The sequence below is a fragment of the Gymnoscopelus microlampas genome, assembly GCF_963454915.1.
Source record: "Gymnoscopelus microlampas genome assembly, chromosome: 21".
Taxonomy (NCBI): domain Eukaryota; kingdom Metazoa; phylum Chordata; class Actinopteri; order Myctophiformes; family Myctophidae; genus Gymnoscopelus; species Gymnoscopelus microlampas.
Genome location: NC_139958.1, coordinates 35,270,482 through 35,285,822, shown reverse-complemented (window position 1 = coordinate 35,285,822; position 15,341 = coordinate 35,270,482). Strand labels below are relative to the sequence as shown.

Sequence of the window (15,341 nt, the reverse complement as noted above, 5' to 3'; positions counted from 1 at the left end):
AAGACATGAATGCACTTTAAAAAACAAAACTGCAAAATCAAGGAAGGGCAGTGGACGCAACCTGCAGCATGAAGTCACCTCTCCCACATACTGTTCTACTCACCTGCCACAGTGACACTCTCTGCAGTCAAAGAATAATGCCACAGTTACATACGTCACCCCACGGTGAGCGGGTTGCTTGTTTCTCTCACAGAATCTGGCAACACTGCCCACGGTCTGGGGTGTAATACATTTTGGCTCTCATTTGCCAGCAGTGAAGTTATCCTATTAGATGCTAATCTAAGATCGGTTTACCACAAAGAAGTCGTAAACACAACAAATGTACGGGGCTTAGCAACGCTGGGCAGATGTCGCCAAATGTTTGCCTCAGAATAGGGACGCTCGGGTTCAAGTGGTTACAGCTGATGCTTGACCTGGGCTGAATATATGAGTCGTTTTTAAGCGTGCGCTTGCTTACTTAGAATACCTTTACAAATATGTCATAGCTATTGACAAACCAATACGAAGTGACCCATAACTATACAAAAGTCAAAAAAAGAAAGGAAATATTTAAGCATTAAAATAGATACATGTTCACCCCGAGGTATAGTTAATTGTGGCTGGGAAGCAGCTAGTCCTGTGGCAGATGGGTATGTGTTTATAAAGGCTGACCTGGGTATAGGCGCGTTCCACAACGGAGCCAGCACACAGCAACTGAGACTGGGGTCCCGCTGTCTTTATGTCCTGAAGGTTCTGCTCTCGGATCTGCAGGCAGACAATGGGTGTTGTGAGGGATGGCACACAAATGTAAACGCCTCTTAACCTGCCTCCATGTGCATTCGCAGTTGCTAAGCATGCACGCTGGCTCGTCCCCAGCTCCTCGCGGCTGTTGTGTACAAGTGTCCTTGAGCAGGAGACTGAACCCCTAACTGCTCCTGATCAGCACATTGGTGCCTTGCATGGTAATGTGTGGGTGAATGTAATGCAGACAGTAAAAGCAAATTGGAAAAAGGTGCTATATAAATGCACCATTTACAGTTTTTATCCTCAAGAGAGAGAACAGACAGAACAGGGAAATCTTCAGAAATAAAGTGACAGACATTAACCATCACGATTTACTAGAAGAGTATTTCAGGTAAACTCTTATAATAAACAATCAAAGATTTAAAATATCAGAAAGCTGCCCTACCTTATTTCTCATTTCCAGGACGTCTTTTGGGTTGGTATTCATCGGGATGAACTGATTGGCTACAGCGGCCTGGCGAAGCCCATCCTCCTTTGTCCACTGTAAACACCACAACAAGCGTTAAAAACAACCACAAAAAAAGGAGACACCTAATGGACAAAACAACGTGGAAGCCCAAGAACAAAAACACATGAGACAAACAATGCAGGCGTTACAAATACAAGAAGAATCATGCTTGTCAAACTGAAATGGAGAAATTTGGATGGCTGTAAAAAGGATTCAATGGCAGTTTGGACCCAAATGATGCAGTGAACCAATGATGATGCGCTTCCTGTTACAAAGATGGGGGAAGGGCCATAGCTGTGTATGAAGATATCTATTGGAAAATGAAGCCTTTCTACTTGATTACTTACATCTTTGAACGCTTCAGTGACCCGATAGAAAGGTTGATACTAGATGGCATTGACTGTCCTGGAGTAATGCAGGTATCAAATACATGTTTTCTGAACCCTATGATAACCCCCCTGTGCACGTGCAGATGTGTGAAGGGTGGCTAGGACGCATGCATTAAACATGTGATTTGCTCATTGTCACATTTGTGTGATTCAATACCAAAACTGGCCCCCAATGGTACATGGTCACTGTCAGGCGGAAACCTTGTATGTCCAAAACAATTACTTTTTGGGAAATGTAAAAAAAAAGAACATGTGTTCCAATGGATATAGTTATTATTTAGTCACAAACTCTTTGTTAATACTTTTCATTGGTTAAACCCTAACCCTGATTTAGACATGTCATTACAGGCGACAGTTTAAATCAATAGCTGTTTATATAAAAAAATCTTGCTACATTTTATACTGTCATACGAGTACAAAATAAGGCATTTATCTATGAAAAAACAAAACAATGTATTGTGGAGATAAAAGACTTCTGCCCGACAGTGACTATATCAGGCTAAGTATCACTAGTACTGTGGAGAACAGCGAACCTGACATACAAGTAAAACCATTAACATTTCCATCATCATTGATATACTATTACAACTAAAAAAAACAGGAATAGTAGAGAACACTGAGAATCAACTCAAAGAGATCACGTAATGTTGTTAACCTAAAAATGTAAAGGCAGGGGGACAGGAGGGGTGAGGGATGCGTGGGGAGAGAGGAGAGGAGGGGAGAGGGGAAGCGAGGAGGAACGCGGGGTGAGACGATGTGGCTTGCTTACGAAGCGAGAGTGGCAGTGAGGGGTGAGCTGGCATCACCAACGTCATTTCCCAAGCTTAATACATAACAATTAACAAAAAGGATGACGGGGATAATAATAAGAAACACATCCCAAGACACTTGTCCTCTATGGCAGTGGTTCTCAAACTTTTTCATGTCAAGGACGCCCAAAATTATATATATTTGGCCGCGGACCCCCATCACAAAATATTGCGTTCCAGGGACACCCAGAAGCAAAGATTTGAGTTATAACTGTTTGCTTTAAAAAATATATATATATATATATATATGTGTATATATATATATATATATACATATATATATATATACATATATATATATACATATATATATATATATATATACATATACATATACATATACATATATATATATATATATATATATATATATATATATACATATATATATATATATATATATATATATATATATATATATATACATATATATATATATATATATATATATATATATATATATATATATATATATATACACATATATATATATATACACATATATATATATATATATATATATATATATATATATATATATATATATATATATATATATATATATATATATATATATATATATATATATATATATATATATATATATATATATATATTCAATGATTTGCCCAAGTTTAAAAGTTTTTCAAAAATAGCCAAACTATAAAATATGGTTAAAGTAGTTAAAATGATTGTGACACTATATTAACAAATTTAGCTGGGGACCCCCTGGTACCCATCCAAGGACCCCTGGGGGTGCCCAGACCCCACTTTGAGAACCAATGTTCTATGGGACTAAAATCCCATTGGTGCAACACCCCAAAGCGAGGACAACGGTGTTTCTTTCCAGACAGATGATGAAACTTTCCCTGTCTAGTTAAAATGGCATGTTCTTCTTAATCTGATCACATCATGACAAAAGAATATCTAACCCAAACCCACTAAAAGGCCAAGTTTAGTTTGACAAAAACTACGAGGGCAAAATATAAATATTAACCCGGTAATGCTCAGCTTGACAAAAAAAATAATTCTGCACCCATTGTCCTATACAAATGTAACTGAATGAGCAGCGTGTGAATATAATATTAACAAAATAGTTTGCGCTCATGCAATTTTAGGATCTTTTTTTTTATAGTGCATGTAACACGCAGTAAGAAGCATTAAGCTTATGGGTACATTCTTGGTCCTATTTGAAGCTAAGCCGTTAAGTGCCAAACCAAGGGGCTGAATGGAGGAGGGTTGGTTGGTCGAGGATGGGATGAACATGTATGCACGATATACTCACTGAGAAAGAGTCTCACAACACAACATTTCCTACTTTCCCAACAGGAGATAATTGATTCAAAAGTCAGATCAAATTTTCATTTTTCTTTCTTTTTTTCCCTTGATTTATGCAAATCATTCATGCAGGCGTACACCTTCTGGGGGGGTTGGGGGGTTTGAAATCATTTTCAGATTCAAACTGAAATAAAACAGGAGTAACTAAAATATGGGCAATTCAAACGTACAACTAATAATAGTTGCAGGTATTTGGAAGGAAAGAGTCAAAAAGCGGGCTGCATGATTCTGTTGCGGAGGTAATTTCATAGCGCTTCTATAATTGCCCTTGTGTACAAAAATAAAGCATCTTTATAAAAAATATATAATATATTTAGGTAAGCTATAGCTAAATGCACTGAATCTTTACTAACAAGACACCTTTCTCATATACATGGGCAAAATCCCATAAAAGCCCATAAGACTTTATAGATATAAAATGTGCAAATAGCTTGAACATTAAGATATACTACATTTTGCTTCATTTATTTCACTCCATTTGGATTTATCATACTAGAGGTTCGGGCCGCGCCCTCACACCGCCGATCCGACCGATATGTCTGAGTCAAAGTCGGGGGCTTTGCCAGAATACCTGTTGTACCCGTTTGTCTGTGTCCCTTTTGTGCCCATACAGTATAGGGAGATATCTGTATCTGTCGGTCTACCCGTGTCCCTTTTATGCCCATAAATGGAGGTATTTTATGCACCTTTTATGGCCATACTGTATATGGAGATCCCTGATGTCATCAGTATATGCCTATATATTGGCATGACCATATATGGATATATCGGTTTGATCTGCAATTCTGGACAACCGTATATCTGAACGACTCGACGGCAGGCACACTCCTTCGATGTTTGAAGTCGGTCGGTCTCATATACAGTATGCACACGACCATAAATGGGCATAGCGGTTGGATTAGGTGGCTCTGGACAGCCGGATCTCCATATCATGCCTATGCATATTATGCGTATCAGGTTTGTTTATGGTCATGTCCGAGTCATAGTGACGTGGCCTTGGTCCTGCCTATATATGGGCGTATAGGGTTTGTTTATGGTTATGTCTGAGTCATAGGGCCGAGGTCCGCCCGCCGGCTCTCTTAGTAGCCAATTTTAATCTAGGATACTATATCCTAGAACCTTGATATACTTTCCTGGCATAGATGCTTTAACAGAAATATTTTCTTTATAAGGAACAAAGTTAGTTAAATTAAAGTTATTAAAAATTAAAATTAAAGATGCACAGACAACAGATATAAAACAAGTGCATGTGTGTAATCTGTAAAGCAGTAGTGTAGTTAGCCACAAACACCTGCCACAACACTTAAGGACTCATGCCACACTCCTGCCACTCGCTCCTCTGGGAAGAACACCAACAGAGCATTTCACTACTAATCATGCGACATGGCATGCAGCGGGCAGCTGGCCTGGCATCCGGAAGCTTTAGGAGACCACAAGTGAAAAGACAGGGGAACTAACTCAGAAACAAGTGTTGAAGATACTAGATATGGTAGGTAGGTTAGTAGTCAGTGTAGAGGGAAAATTCCAGCAACAGGCTAATACGAGGGAGACAGAGGAACATTTACAGAAAGATCTTTCTCAATCTGTGAAATATCAGGAATAGAGAAAACGATCTATGCGTACTACGCAATGCACCCGTAGCCTCAGGATGCCAGCCACCAGCCACCCATTTCCAAAAACCACGGTAGGTAGCCGTAAAGGACTATACTATGAACAATAAGGTAGGCACAGACCAAGCAGTTGGTTATACAGCTTGGCACGCAGACACCGGACGAGAGAGACTGCAGCAAGGGTTTGACGTGATCGTGTGTTAAGTTCGTCCACACCTTAGGCTTCGACTTGGGGCTGGCGCCGTCGGGCCCGTCCTCGTAAGGCTCGTCAGGCCGACCACTGGCATTGAGCCAGCGGCTCTTGTCACGCGTGCCGCGCTGGAAGCTGTGTTTCAGCGGGGAGCGAGCCCCTGAGTCACTGTCCTCCCCGTAGGAGTAGCTGCCGTGGGCGGAGGGAGCAATCTCCACGTCACTGTACTTTTTGTTTTTGTCTCGCAGGGCCGGGCAGCGGTACGGGTAGCCTGTCCTGTAGCCCTGAGAGGTGACAGAGAAACAAGGTTATAAGCTGCATGACCACACGAGCAGAGTCCTAGATCACCGGTTAAAAATCAGAACACATGGGCTGCATCTAAAAGTCTAATACTAGTCGATATGTCAGCCAAACTGATATATTGGCTGGGCTCTAAAAAGCACTTCTGCCAACGCAAGCTGTATCGTCGCTGTTGAGCAGAAAGATGGTTTCTGAAACACGGCAGGCATCACTAGAAGTACGACAGAGAAAGAACACAAATAATAATAAAAGTTCATTCAAAGAATAATAGACTCTAAAATCTGTCCGTAGGCTGAATGTACAAACGTGAATGTTCCTACCAGGTTGTCCAACATTCTCATGAGAGCCTCAAACTCCTGCTCCCCAATCTGCCACTTGGGCTGTCCAGGAGTCCCGTCAGCAGCTGGCTCAGGGACCCGCGGGCGTGACTTGTACTTGGCTGGGTCCAGCATCACCAAGTTATCTGGCCCCCCTGCACTGGCTAAGGTTCGCACCTAGAAAGTCATTTGGATGGGATGGGTGGTACAGACAGACAGTCAAACACACACACGACAGAGAGGAACATAGGTGGACATGAGGACATTATGTAGGCACACAAAGACACCAAATATGAAATACATACACATGGGTCAAAGACATACATACATACATATGGTGCCTATTTTTTGATAAAAGCACATGATAATGCACATCAAACCATATTGATGGTAACTATGAGTCATAACGAGCTGTGTGTGTGTGTGTGTGTGTGTGTGTGTGTGTGTGTGTGTGTGTGTGTGTGTGTGTGTGTGTGTGTGTGTGTGTGTGTGTGTGTGTGTGTGTGTGTGTGTGTGTGTGTGTGTGTGTGTGTGTGTGTGTCTCCTACCTGGATCTCACAGGCAGTAACCAGGTTATGGATGTAATAGAAGGCCTCCTCCACAGTCTCTCCTACAGATACTAAGCCATGGTTCCTCAGGATTAGAACCTGGGTGATACAAGAAACATTGTCCTTATGTACGATATCTATAGTATTACTATAGAGGAAGAGCGTATTTGTAATTATTGTGACATCAATGAAATTGAGAATTCCAGTTTGTGTTCGATTGTCCTTCATATCAAGTCATGAAGACAGACTTAAATAGCTTATTGAACACAAGGTATTTAAAATGTTGGACTATTTAGAGAAAGCTTAGCAAATCAAACAAAGATAACCTACATGACATAAAATTACATTTTTGGCTCTTGTGTTAAAACTGTGTTTTATCGTGCAGTTTTCCATAGGAGTTAATGTAATGTTTTATTGTGTTTTTCTTATAATCAAGGACAAGATATGAAAATCTAGGTTCATTCATTCATTCACTATCACTGTGTTCAAGAGAAATAACCTACAAACATATTTAAAACTAGTAGAATGTGTAGTGAAGACTTAGGAATTTAATAAAAGGTGACAAGTGCATTTTTGGCTAAATGTGGGTAATTATGTATGACCTTTGACCACCAAATTCTAATCAGTTCATCCTCGAGTCCATGTGGACATTTGTGCCAGATATGAAAATGTTCTATGTCAGTGGTGACTTCCATTATTGATATTGTGCTACTTATGATATGAAATAGAAAAAAGAACAGAACCCGCACACTCACATACTCCAATATCAGAGCAGGTGAGTGTGCGAGTTCTAGTCTTTTTCATGATCCCATCTTAAAGCAGCACCACAGCAACCAGGCCTCACACATTTCCTGACACCATCTCCACAGGACTTGCGTTCCAAGAACTGGGAGCAGCAATGGTCAACAGAAACCCAAGTGGAAAGACGTGGCATCTACGATCTCGACTCCAGTCGAAGGATGATCAACCCAGCACTGCAACAAGTGATGTGCGTATTCTATCGGCTACTTATAAAATACACAATTGAATGTACCTTGCTGCTGGGGCCAAGGTTCCGCTGTATGAGGACAGTCTCCTCCTCGTCCACTAGAATGCCATGATAGTCATGGTATGCCACCTCACCCAGAGACAGAGCCTCTGGTGAGATGGGCAACAGACCACACTTCATGGCAGACACCTAAAACAGAAACATCACAATGTGACTAAAATGTAGCATTTTCCTGACACAACCAACTGTGTTTGTATTGTTGTTGTTTCGCATTATATCGTTGCTGTCGGGCAGAAACCTTGTCTCCATATTACGCATTTTCTTTCAACCGTTTTTCCGTAATTGAATGCACGACAGTCTTGTGCGATGGAGCACAAGAGTGTCGTGCCAAAGCAGCAAAAATAGCCAGTCTGCAAGCTCACAGCATACTGCGATACGATGTGTCGTGAGCTTGTGGGTCTGATATTTTCGCTGATTTTAAACGTTTTGCGAAAAGTGAACGTGGTTACGTCTATGGTTCTTATAAATATTTAATCAGTGAAAAGTATTACTTGGAGCTTGTGAGTAAATAATAGGTATTTTTTCCATAAAGGGAAAAGTAACAGTGGACACACAAGGTTTCTATCCAAGAGCGACAATATACTTTGTTATAAGCTGTTCCTCACCGCGGCACCGGCCGGTGTGTGTATATGTACAATGCACTTGATGTCAGGCCGGGCAGCATAGATGGCAGAATGGAGGGTGAAGCCAGCCTGGTTGACCCCCAGGTTGGTGCTGCCCCGGTCCACTATCTCACCTTGAATGTTGATCTTCACCTGGAGGAGGGACAACAACATATGTTATTTAACTCAGATTAATGCCCATTTAGGTTAGCCTGGAATCTTTGCGTTATGTTGCAACAGGTATATTCTTAAAGGGAAACTCTGTCGATGTTCAACCTAAATCCCATTGTTCTGATGTGAGATTATGTATAGTGTGTGAAAAAAAAAACAATAAATCCTATGTCTTGTACACCCGAAGACACAAAACGACAGACTGTGAAATAACACAAATTTACATTGAACGATGCATTAAATGTACGGTAAAAGTAACATAATGTAGCAGGGTATGCTGAATTCCTCAATAAAGGCTTTAAAATTAATAATAAAGGTTTTAAAAGAATAATAAAGATGAGGTGTCCTATGAAAATGTAGATATGGCCGAACAAATTGAACATGCACATGCAAAAATAGTAACGGAGACAAACGAAGAGAGGGGTTGACGTCCGACAACGATTGGACTGATTCTAAGACACTAAAGACAGGGCATATAAAAAGGCCTTTAAACACTACATTAGAACCATATTAGAACTTTTAGAAAACGATTAACATCAATATAATATTGATGTAGCCACCAGAAGGAAAAAGAGCTAAAATAAAGAGACAAGAACAGAGAAAAGAGAATGGAAAAAGGCCCATGATGGAATTAGGTACGTAAAGATACTCACCAGACTAGAGGCAGTGACTTCACTGTATAGGAGCCCGAAAGGAACAATCAGAAAGCGCTCCTGGTCTGAGTTCACCCTCACCTACAGAACAAAGAAGGAGAACATTGGCAAAAGGATCTACACAGTCTGAGTAATAGGCTTTCACCGCTAATACTACCTATAAAGCACTGTGAAAAGATAACCCACAGTAATATCAGGAATCGTATTCTGTTAGCTGTTGACTGTACAACATGACTTACTGGGTGGTGGTTGTAGATGTATGTTCGTGATAACATGGCTTACTGTGAGGTGGTTGTAACTTGTAGATGTATGTTGGTGATAACATGTCTTACTGTGAGGTGGTTGTAGATGAGCTGGGACCAGCCAAATAAGTCTGTGAGGCGGTAGAAAGCAGCCAGCTTGCATCGCAGCAGCTTCTCGCCCTTGTCATAGGAGATTGAGTCCGAGCCACGCAGATCATTCACTGGGGTCACCATGCCCAAACCTAGGGGGTGGGGAGTAATAATTACAAAATGTTGTTGTTGTTCATCAAAAAATAACAACAGTATAACCTGTCCTTGCCGATATGGTAAAGCAACTGCATTTAGATGGATGCCTTTCAAATCGGCAATCTCAGAGCACTTTCAAATCACTTACAACACGAGGAAAAGAGGAAAGGGTTGACATTTTTACAGACTAAAGCCTAACACAATTCTAGGACTTTCGGATGCAACAGAAAGGATGTCATCAGGTCATAACCTATCCCAACAAATACCTCACCGACAGGGAAAGGGGCTGCTAGGGGTTAAGAGTCTTGCTCAGGGACAGCTCAACACATAAACTGGGTGAGCCGAGGGTCGAACTTGCGACCTTGTGATTCCCCAGACGGCCTGAGTGGGTAGAGACGCGATGATCTACGGCCGCCCCATCACTTACTCATGTCATGTTGAACACGGACATAAACTCTGTGTACTTACTCATATTGAGCGCGGCCATGCCCCCCTGCGGTGCAGCAGGGTACATGGACGGGATGCTGGTGGTCATGAAGTCAGCGATCTGCTGCAGGGCCAGCAGGCTGGTGGGCGTCTTCCCTTTCTTCAGCTGGTCCTGGATCATTGTCTCCAGCTCATCACAGAATGCCTGGGAGCACAGGCCACAGTGACACAAACACAATGACACAGGAGGCACACACACACACACACACACACACACACACAAAATGCATAGTGGCAGTTTTAGGACAAGATGAGACTCATCAAGACCACTAAGTACTGTATCCTGTCATTACAAATGTATTCTCATGCTTAATTCATACTCCTTCGTACAACAGTGTCGCTCACCAAAAATAGCCGTTCTACAAGCTCAGAATGCATTGCATCCCCGACGTGTCTTGTAGATCGGCTATTTCTGACGAGCGGCACCATCGTACGACGACAGGGTATAAATCAGGCTTTACTCTCTCTCTCTCTCACACACACACCTTTTATATAAACACAGAATGATCCAATAGATGTTGACTCATCAGTGTCTTTCATACATACAAAGAGGTTATTACGTACACTGTGCATTCATTGTAGACAGACAGACTGACTGGTGATAAACTTAGTATGAACTGTTGTAGCATCATGTGCTACTGGGAAAGTTTTGGGAAAGTTAGATGCCATTTAGGCTCAAAGAATCCATTCACATGGCAGAAACGGTTGCCACGGTGATGTGAAAAACGTTATCAAGCACTGCTCACAACAGTGGAATTCATCAACAGCGGATTCACGGTACACACGGCCAGCGCATTACAATGCAAATCGTTGCCCTCGGGTGGAAACCTTGTACGTCCGAAACCGCTCCTTTTTTATTATTATTATTTAAAAAACAAATATTTTAAAAAGACGCTTTGTCAAGCGTTTTTTCACTACTTTTGTGTGACACTCTTGTGCGAAAAAACATTAAAAAGTTTAAATATGGAGATAAGAGGTTTCTGCCCGACAACAACAAAATAATTCTGTTTTGTGTGTGTGTGTGTGTGTGTGTGTGTGTGTGTGTGTGTGTGTGTGTGTGTGTGTGTGTGTGTGAGTGTGTTTTCTCTCTCCCACTAACCGGGCTCTGCAGTATCATGGACACTCTCTTCCTCTGCTCCATCATGTTGAAGTCCTGCCGCAGGTCAGGGGCCATGTTCCTCTCCCTCTGGTACTCCGGGCTGCTCTCGTCCACCCTGTCGAAGTAGCGCTCCTTGTGGGGGGCCGTGGTAGGAGGGGGCGCCGTCACCACCTCGGCACCTGACTCACCGTTCATCGTGGGTTGGCCTCCTACGCAGAATGAAGAGTACACACAGATGGGGCGGTTCATAATACGCAATGTAATCTGTCCATAGACACACGATTGGCAACGGCATTCAGGAAGCATCCATGAAAGAAATTAAACATATGGTATGGTATTTAACCCATTAAAACCTGAGGCCGATTCTACAAATGCCTTCTAAAATCAGCAGTTCTCAAACCTTTTCGCAATTCAAAATTGTTCAACATTTTCCAAATAATTACAAAAATAGCAAATGTACAAGCACGAAGTGACGCGCTGTGAGCTTGTATGTCTGCTATTTTTGAATAGCCAACGCTAAAATCTAAGATGACAGCTGCTTCGAGGTTTTGATGGGTTAAACTTAAACCCCACATACCCCAGCATCCGTATTCTGGGGAGAACTTTCACAGAAAACAAACTTACAACGCGTCGCCTTGCGACGGGTTGACGGCTTGATCTTATGTGGACCGACTGAACCAATACATGACATTATGAGACGTGCTGGCAAGTCAGAAGTAGCCTACCACAGCACGATGCTAACAACGTCACGTTTAGTTACCTGTCTGCACTAAATCCATCTTGTAGTGTATCAGTAATTACTAATTCGCAATATATCAACATGATTATTAACATAATATTGTTTGTTAATAAGCATGCTCCGGGCTTGGGAATCGACATCACATAGTTTCACTGTCTGTAGTTTGCATGTCACTCACACACACACACACACACACACACACACACACACACACACACACACACACACACACACACACACACACACACAAAACAATGAAAAATCAGTGAAGGGAGTGACTCTGATCTGCCGGTAACGAGGAGATAAGATTTCATATAAATGTAAATGGATGCAAAAACAGGAAATTAGGCATCGCCATGTGCTGGCTGCCCTGACAGTCAATCACACAGACCAGCCCTCTCCTCTGCTTCCCATCTCATCATGTGACTGGCTGCTGTCCTTCCCCAGCAGAGTGCTTTGCATTGATTTCCTCAGTGTTTCCTGTAGCTCGGCCAGAGAGCCTGCAATCACAGTCGCTCAACTGTCAAGGCCAGACAAGGTGGGGGGGAAAATAAAAACCCTATGGAAAATGATCCGCGGTCGTCGCTTTGCAGAAGCAGGCCAAACACCACCTCCCTGCACAGACAACAAGTCAACAACTCATCAAAACGTGTCCTCGATTAGCCACAGTGTGAAGATAGATACAATTTATTGCTTACACTTGTTGAAGACAAGTTGATATTTACAAATGACTACGGTCAGCCCATAATCCATACTCTACCCAACATAAGATGAGAAAGACCTCTCAACACACATGACGTTCATGAAACCCATTTCAAAGCAATATATGAAGATAACAACTGAAAGGCTAGAGTGAGAGAACAAAATAAATGGTTTCCAATACATGAAATACATATCCAAATGTTTTCTGTCGATCTACAAGCTCACAAAGCATAGTACAGACAACACCTACACGAAAGCGCTTCAAGGGGTCGGAAAGACTAGAAAGCCGCTATATATGCTATATAAATTCAGTCCATTATGTGTACAGTATGTGGTCTTTGATAAACACAACTGTACATTATTCTACATCAATATGAGAGCTCAGCCAGACAGCCAAGTTTCCACACAGTGACACCATGACAACTACTGACCAAACGCAAAGCATCCAGAATCACAGCAGAGGACAGAAAAACAACCCTCCCCGTTGAGTTTGTATCTCTCTCTCTCTCAGCATTTGTAACTTTTCCGGCAACCTCAAAATAACATACTTCACATAAAATCTTATTGTCCGGTCAAATATGTCTCAATTTATGTTGCAACTCTGTGCTTGGCTATTTCAAAACCTGAACTTTCTTTCATTTTTTTCACACGTAAGCTTAGCCAACAATTCAATGAATGGAAATATCACTTTTGTCACTGGTAAGAACTGGTACGGTTTTGATTGATAAACAAAAAAAATCTGCTATTTTATGATTTCTTTATGAAGAGAGTGGTTACCGAATTCAAAATGTTAAACTTTGCATGTGTCTGATTTGTATATTACATCTTATAGTTGATATATATTACTGAATAATATGGAGGGCCTATTCAAGAGTTTAATTAATGTTTCATAATGGGCTTAATCACTTAATCAAACTACTATGCAAAAAAGGTGTCATAATATGGGTACAATAATGTGGGTACAGCCAGTGTAAACTTTCTTTCTTCTTTTTGGTATTGGCGACCCTGAGGAAAAGTATTGGTTAGGGATGTCCGATTTTTTTTTTTTTGCTTTATAAATAAGTTACAGGAGTTCATACTGTATATGGTGTGTGTGATATGAAATTTGAGCTTACCCTAATCACAATAATCCCTGCATATATCGGTATCGGTTGATATCGGTATCGGTAATTAAGAGTTGGACAATATCGGTATATCGGTTATCGGTAAAAAAGCCAATATCGGACAACCCTAGTATTGGTGATCGGTATCGGCCCCAAAAATCCTGATCGGAGCACAAATAGTAAGAACAATCAAGGTAGCTTTAAGAGAGACCCATCGAGTAACTAAAAGGTAACAGAGCCCTGAATAAGGCAATGATTTCTATCAATGTATATCTTACAGAAGGCTTTTGGAAAAACACATATATGTTCACATAGTCAATAATCATCAGTAGCTGATTGCCAAATATATTGCCTAAATGAAACTAAACCCAACTGCTACAGTATGGAGAGACAAGCACAATTATAAAAAATGTAGAGAGTCTTACGCCTTCCTCGTCTGAACAAATTCAGGATTGTCCCCAAAGTAGAGATATAATTCAGATATTTCTCCTGGGAGTCCACCCTCTGCAGTGTCCCTCTAATCATCCTTTCCATCTTAAATCTCAAAGAGAAATGAACATTTGGGGAAACCAGACTGCCTCCTCTTCCAGAGAATTCAGGATGGAAGCCACTGTTGTTCCATCTCACTGGGGTGATTAGGATTCAAATCAGTTATTGACACAAGAATAAAGACACCAGTCCAGTGCCAAATAGGCTCATAGTCATCATTAGTGAGAGAAAGCTCTAATGCCTGGCCTGTTATTAATATGACTAGCCTATATATCCTGATTGACTGCAAATGATTCTCTGAACGGTGAAAAGTATTTAAGTTCACCAACATGTGTTTTTGTGTTACAGTTAACAGGAGATTAGAACCCCATCCTGCTTTGTTACCTGAATGTCATGGTTGCAAACTAAATCACCATGAATAGAGTAGACTCGTTTTACTTATGAAAACTATACACATATTAACTAAACAAATCAAGGGCTGGTTCCTGGCAACCATCATGATGACAATATACAACATTCCTTCCTCGCTGAATCAACCAATAACGTTTTCTTCGTATAATACAGAAGTCATCTTGCCTAGCAAGTGAAAACTGTAAACCAAAATACCTAACTCAGCCGGACACATTCATCACCTGTAATTGTACTGTGTTTAAGTACAACCAGCCAAAGTGCATTCATCATAAGTGAACTTTTCTTGGTCTAAAAATTATCTGGGAGTTGAAAGCATCCACAGTGAAAGGGTTTAAACTAAATCTTAGGTTGCTTTCGTCCCCACCACGGCTTACCCACAATTCATCAGTCTCTCAGCTATAGAGCAGTGCAGGAAATAACTAAACTAACTGTGTAACATGATCCTATATGTCTGCCTTCAGGCTGCCTTGGTTGAGCCTATTCCAATACTACACTTCACTCACTGCCACAGCAATATCTAATAATCAAGGATTACATGAGTGAGTGAGTCTGAATGAGAAAAGAAGAGACTGTGCCATACAGATTAGTGCTAATGTCTTCTAAATGCCTCTTCAGCCC

The 15,341-nt window shown here is 41.2% G+C and overlaps 1 protein-coding gene across 9 annotated transcripts in view; it reads right to left on the bottom strand.

The window, feature by feature from the left end:
* The window catches only part of add1 (adducin 1 (alpha)), a 41,658-nt gene that overhangs the window by 13,573 nt on the left and 12,744 nt on the right, over positions 1-15,341 (bottom strand). For all 9 annotated transcript variants that reach the window (XM_084047392.1, XM_084047398.1, XM_084047393.1 and 6 more), the window contains exons 2-12: positions 11,280-11,488; positions 10,163-10,325; positions 9,539-9,690; positions 9,207-9,287; positions 8,386-8,535; positions 7,766-7,909; positions 6,733-6,831; positions 6,188-6,361; positions 5,594-5,851; positions 1,169-1,264; positions 652-744 (exon numbers count right to left, since the gene is read on the bottom strand). In XM_084047392.1, coding sequence (XP_083903518.1) covers positions 652-744; positions 1,169-1,264; positions 5,594-5,851; positions 6,188-6,361; positions 6,733-6,831; positions 7,766-7,909; positions 8,386-8,535; positions 9,207-9,287; positions 9,539-9,690; positions 10,163-10,325; positions 11,280-11,474 — 1,605 coding nt within the window. In that variant the 5' untranslated portion in view covers positions 11,475-11,488. The remainder of the gene's footprint in view (positions 1-651; positions 745-1,168; positions 1,265-5,593; positions 5,852-6,187; positions 6,362-6,732; positions 6,832-7,765; positions 7,910-8,385; positions 8,536-9,206; positions 9,288-9,538; positions 9,691-10,162; positions 10,326-11,279; positions 11,489-15,341) is intronic.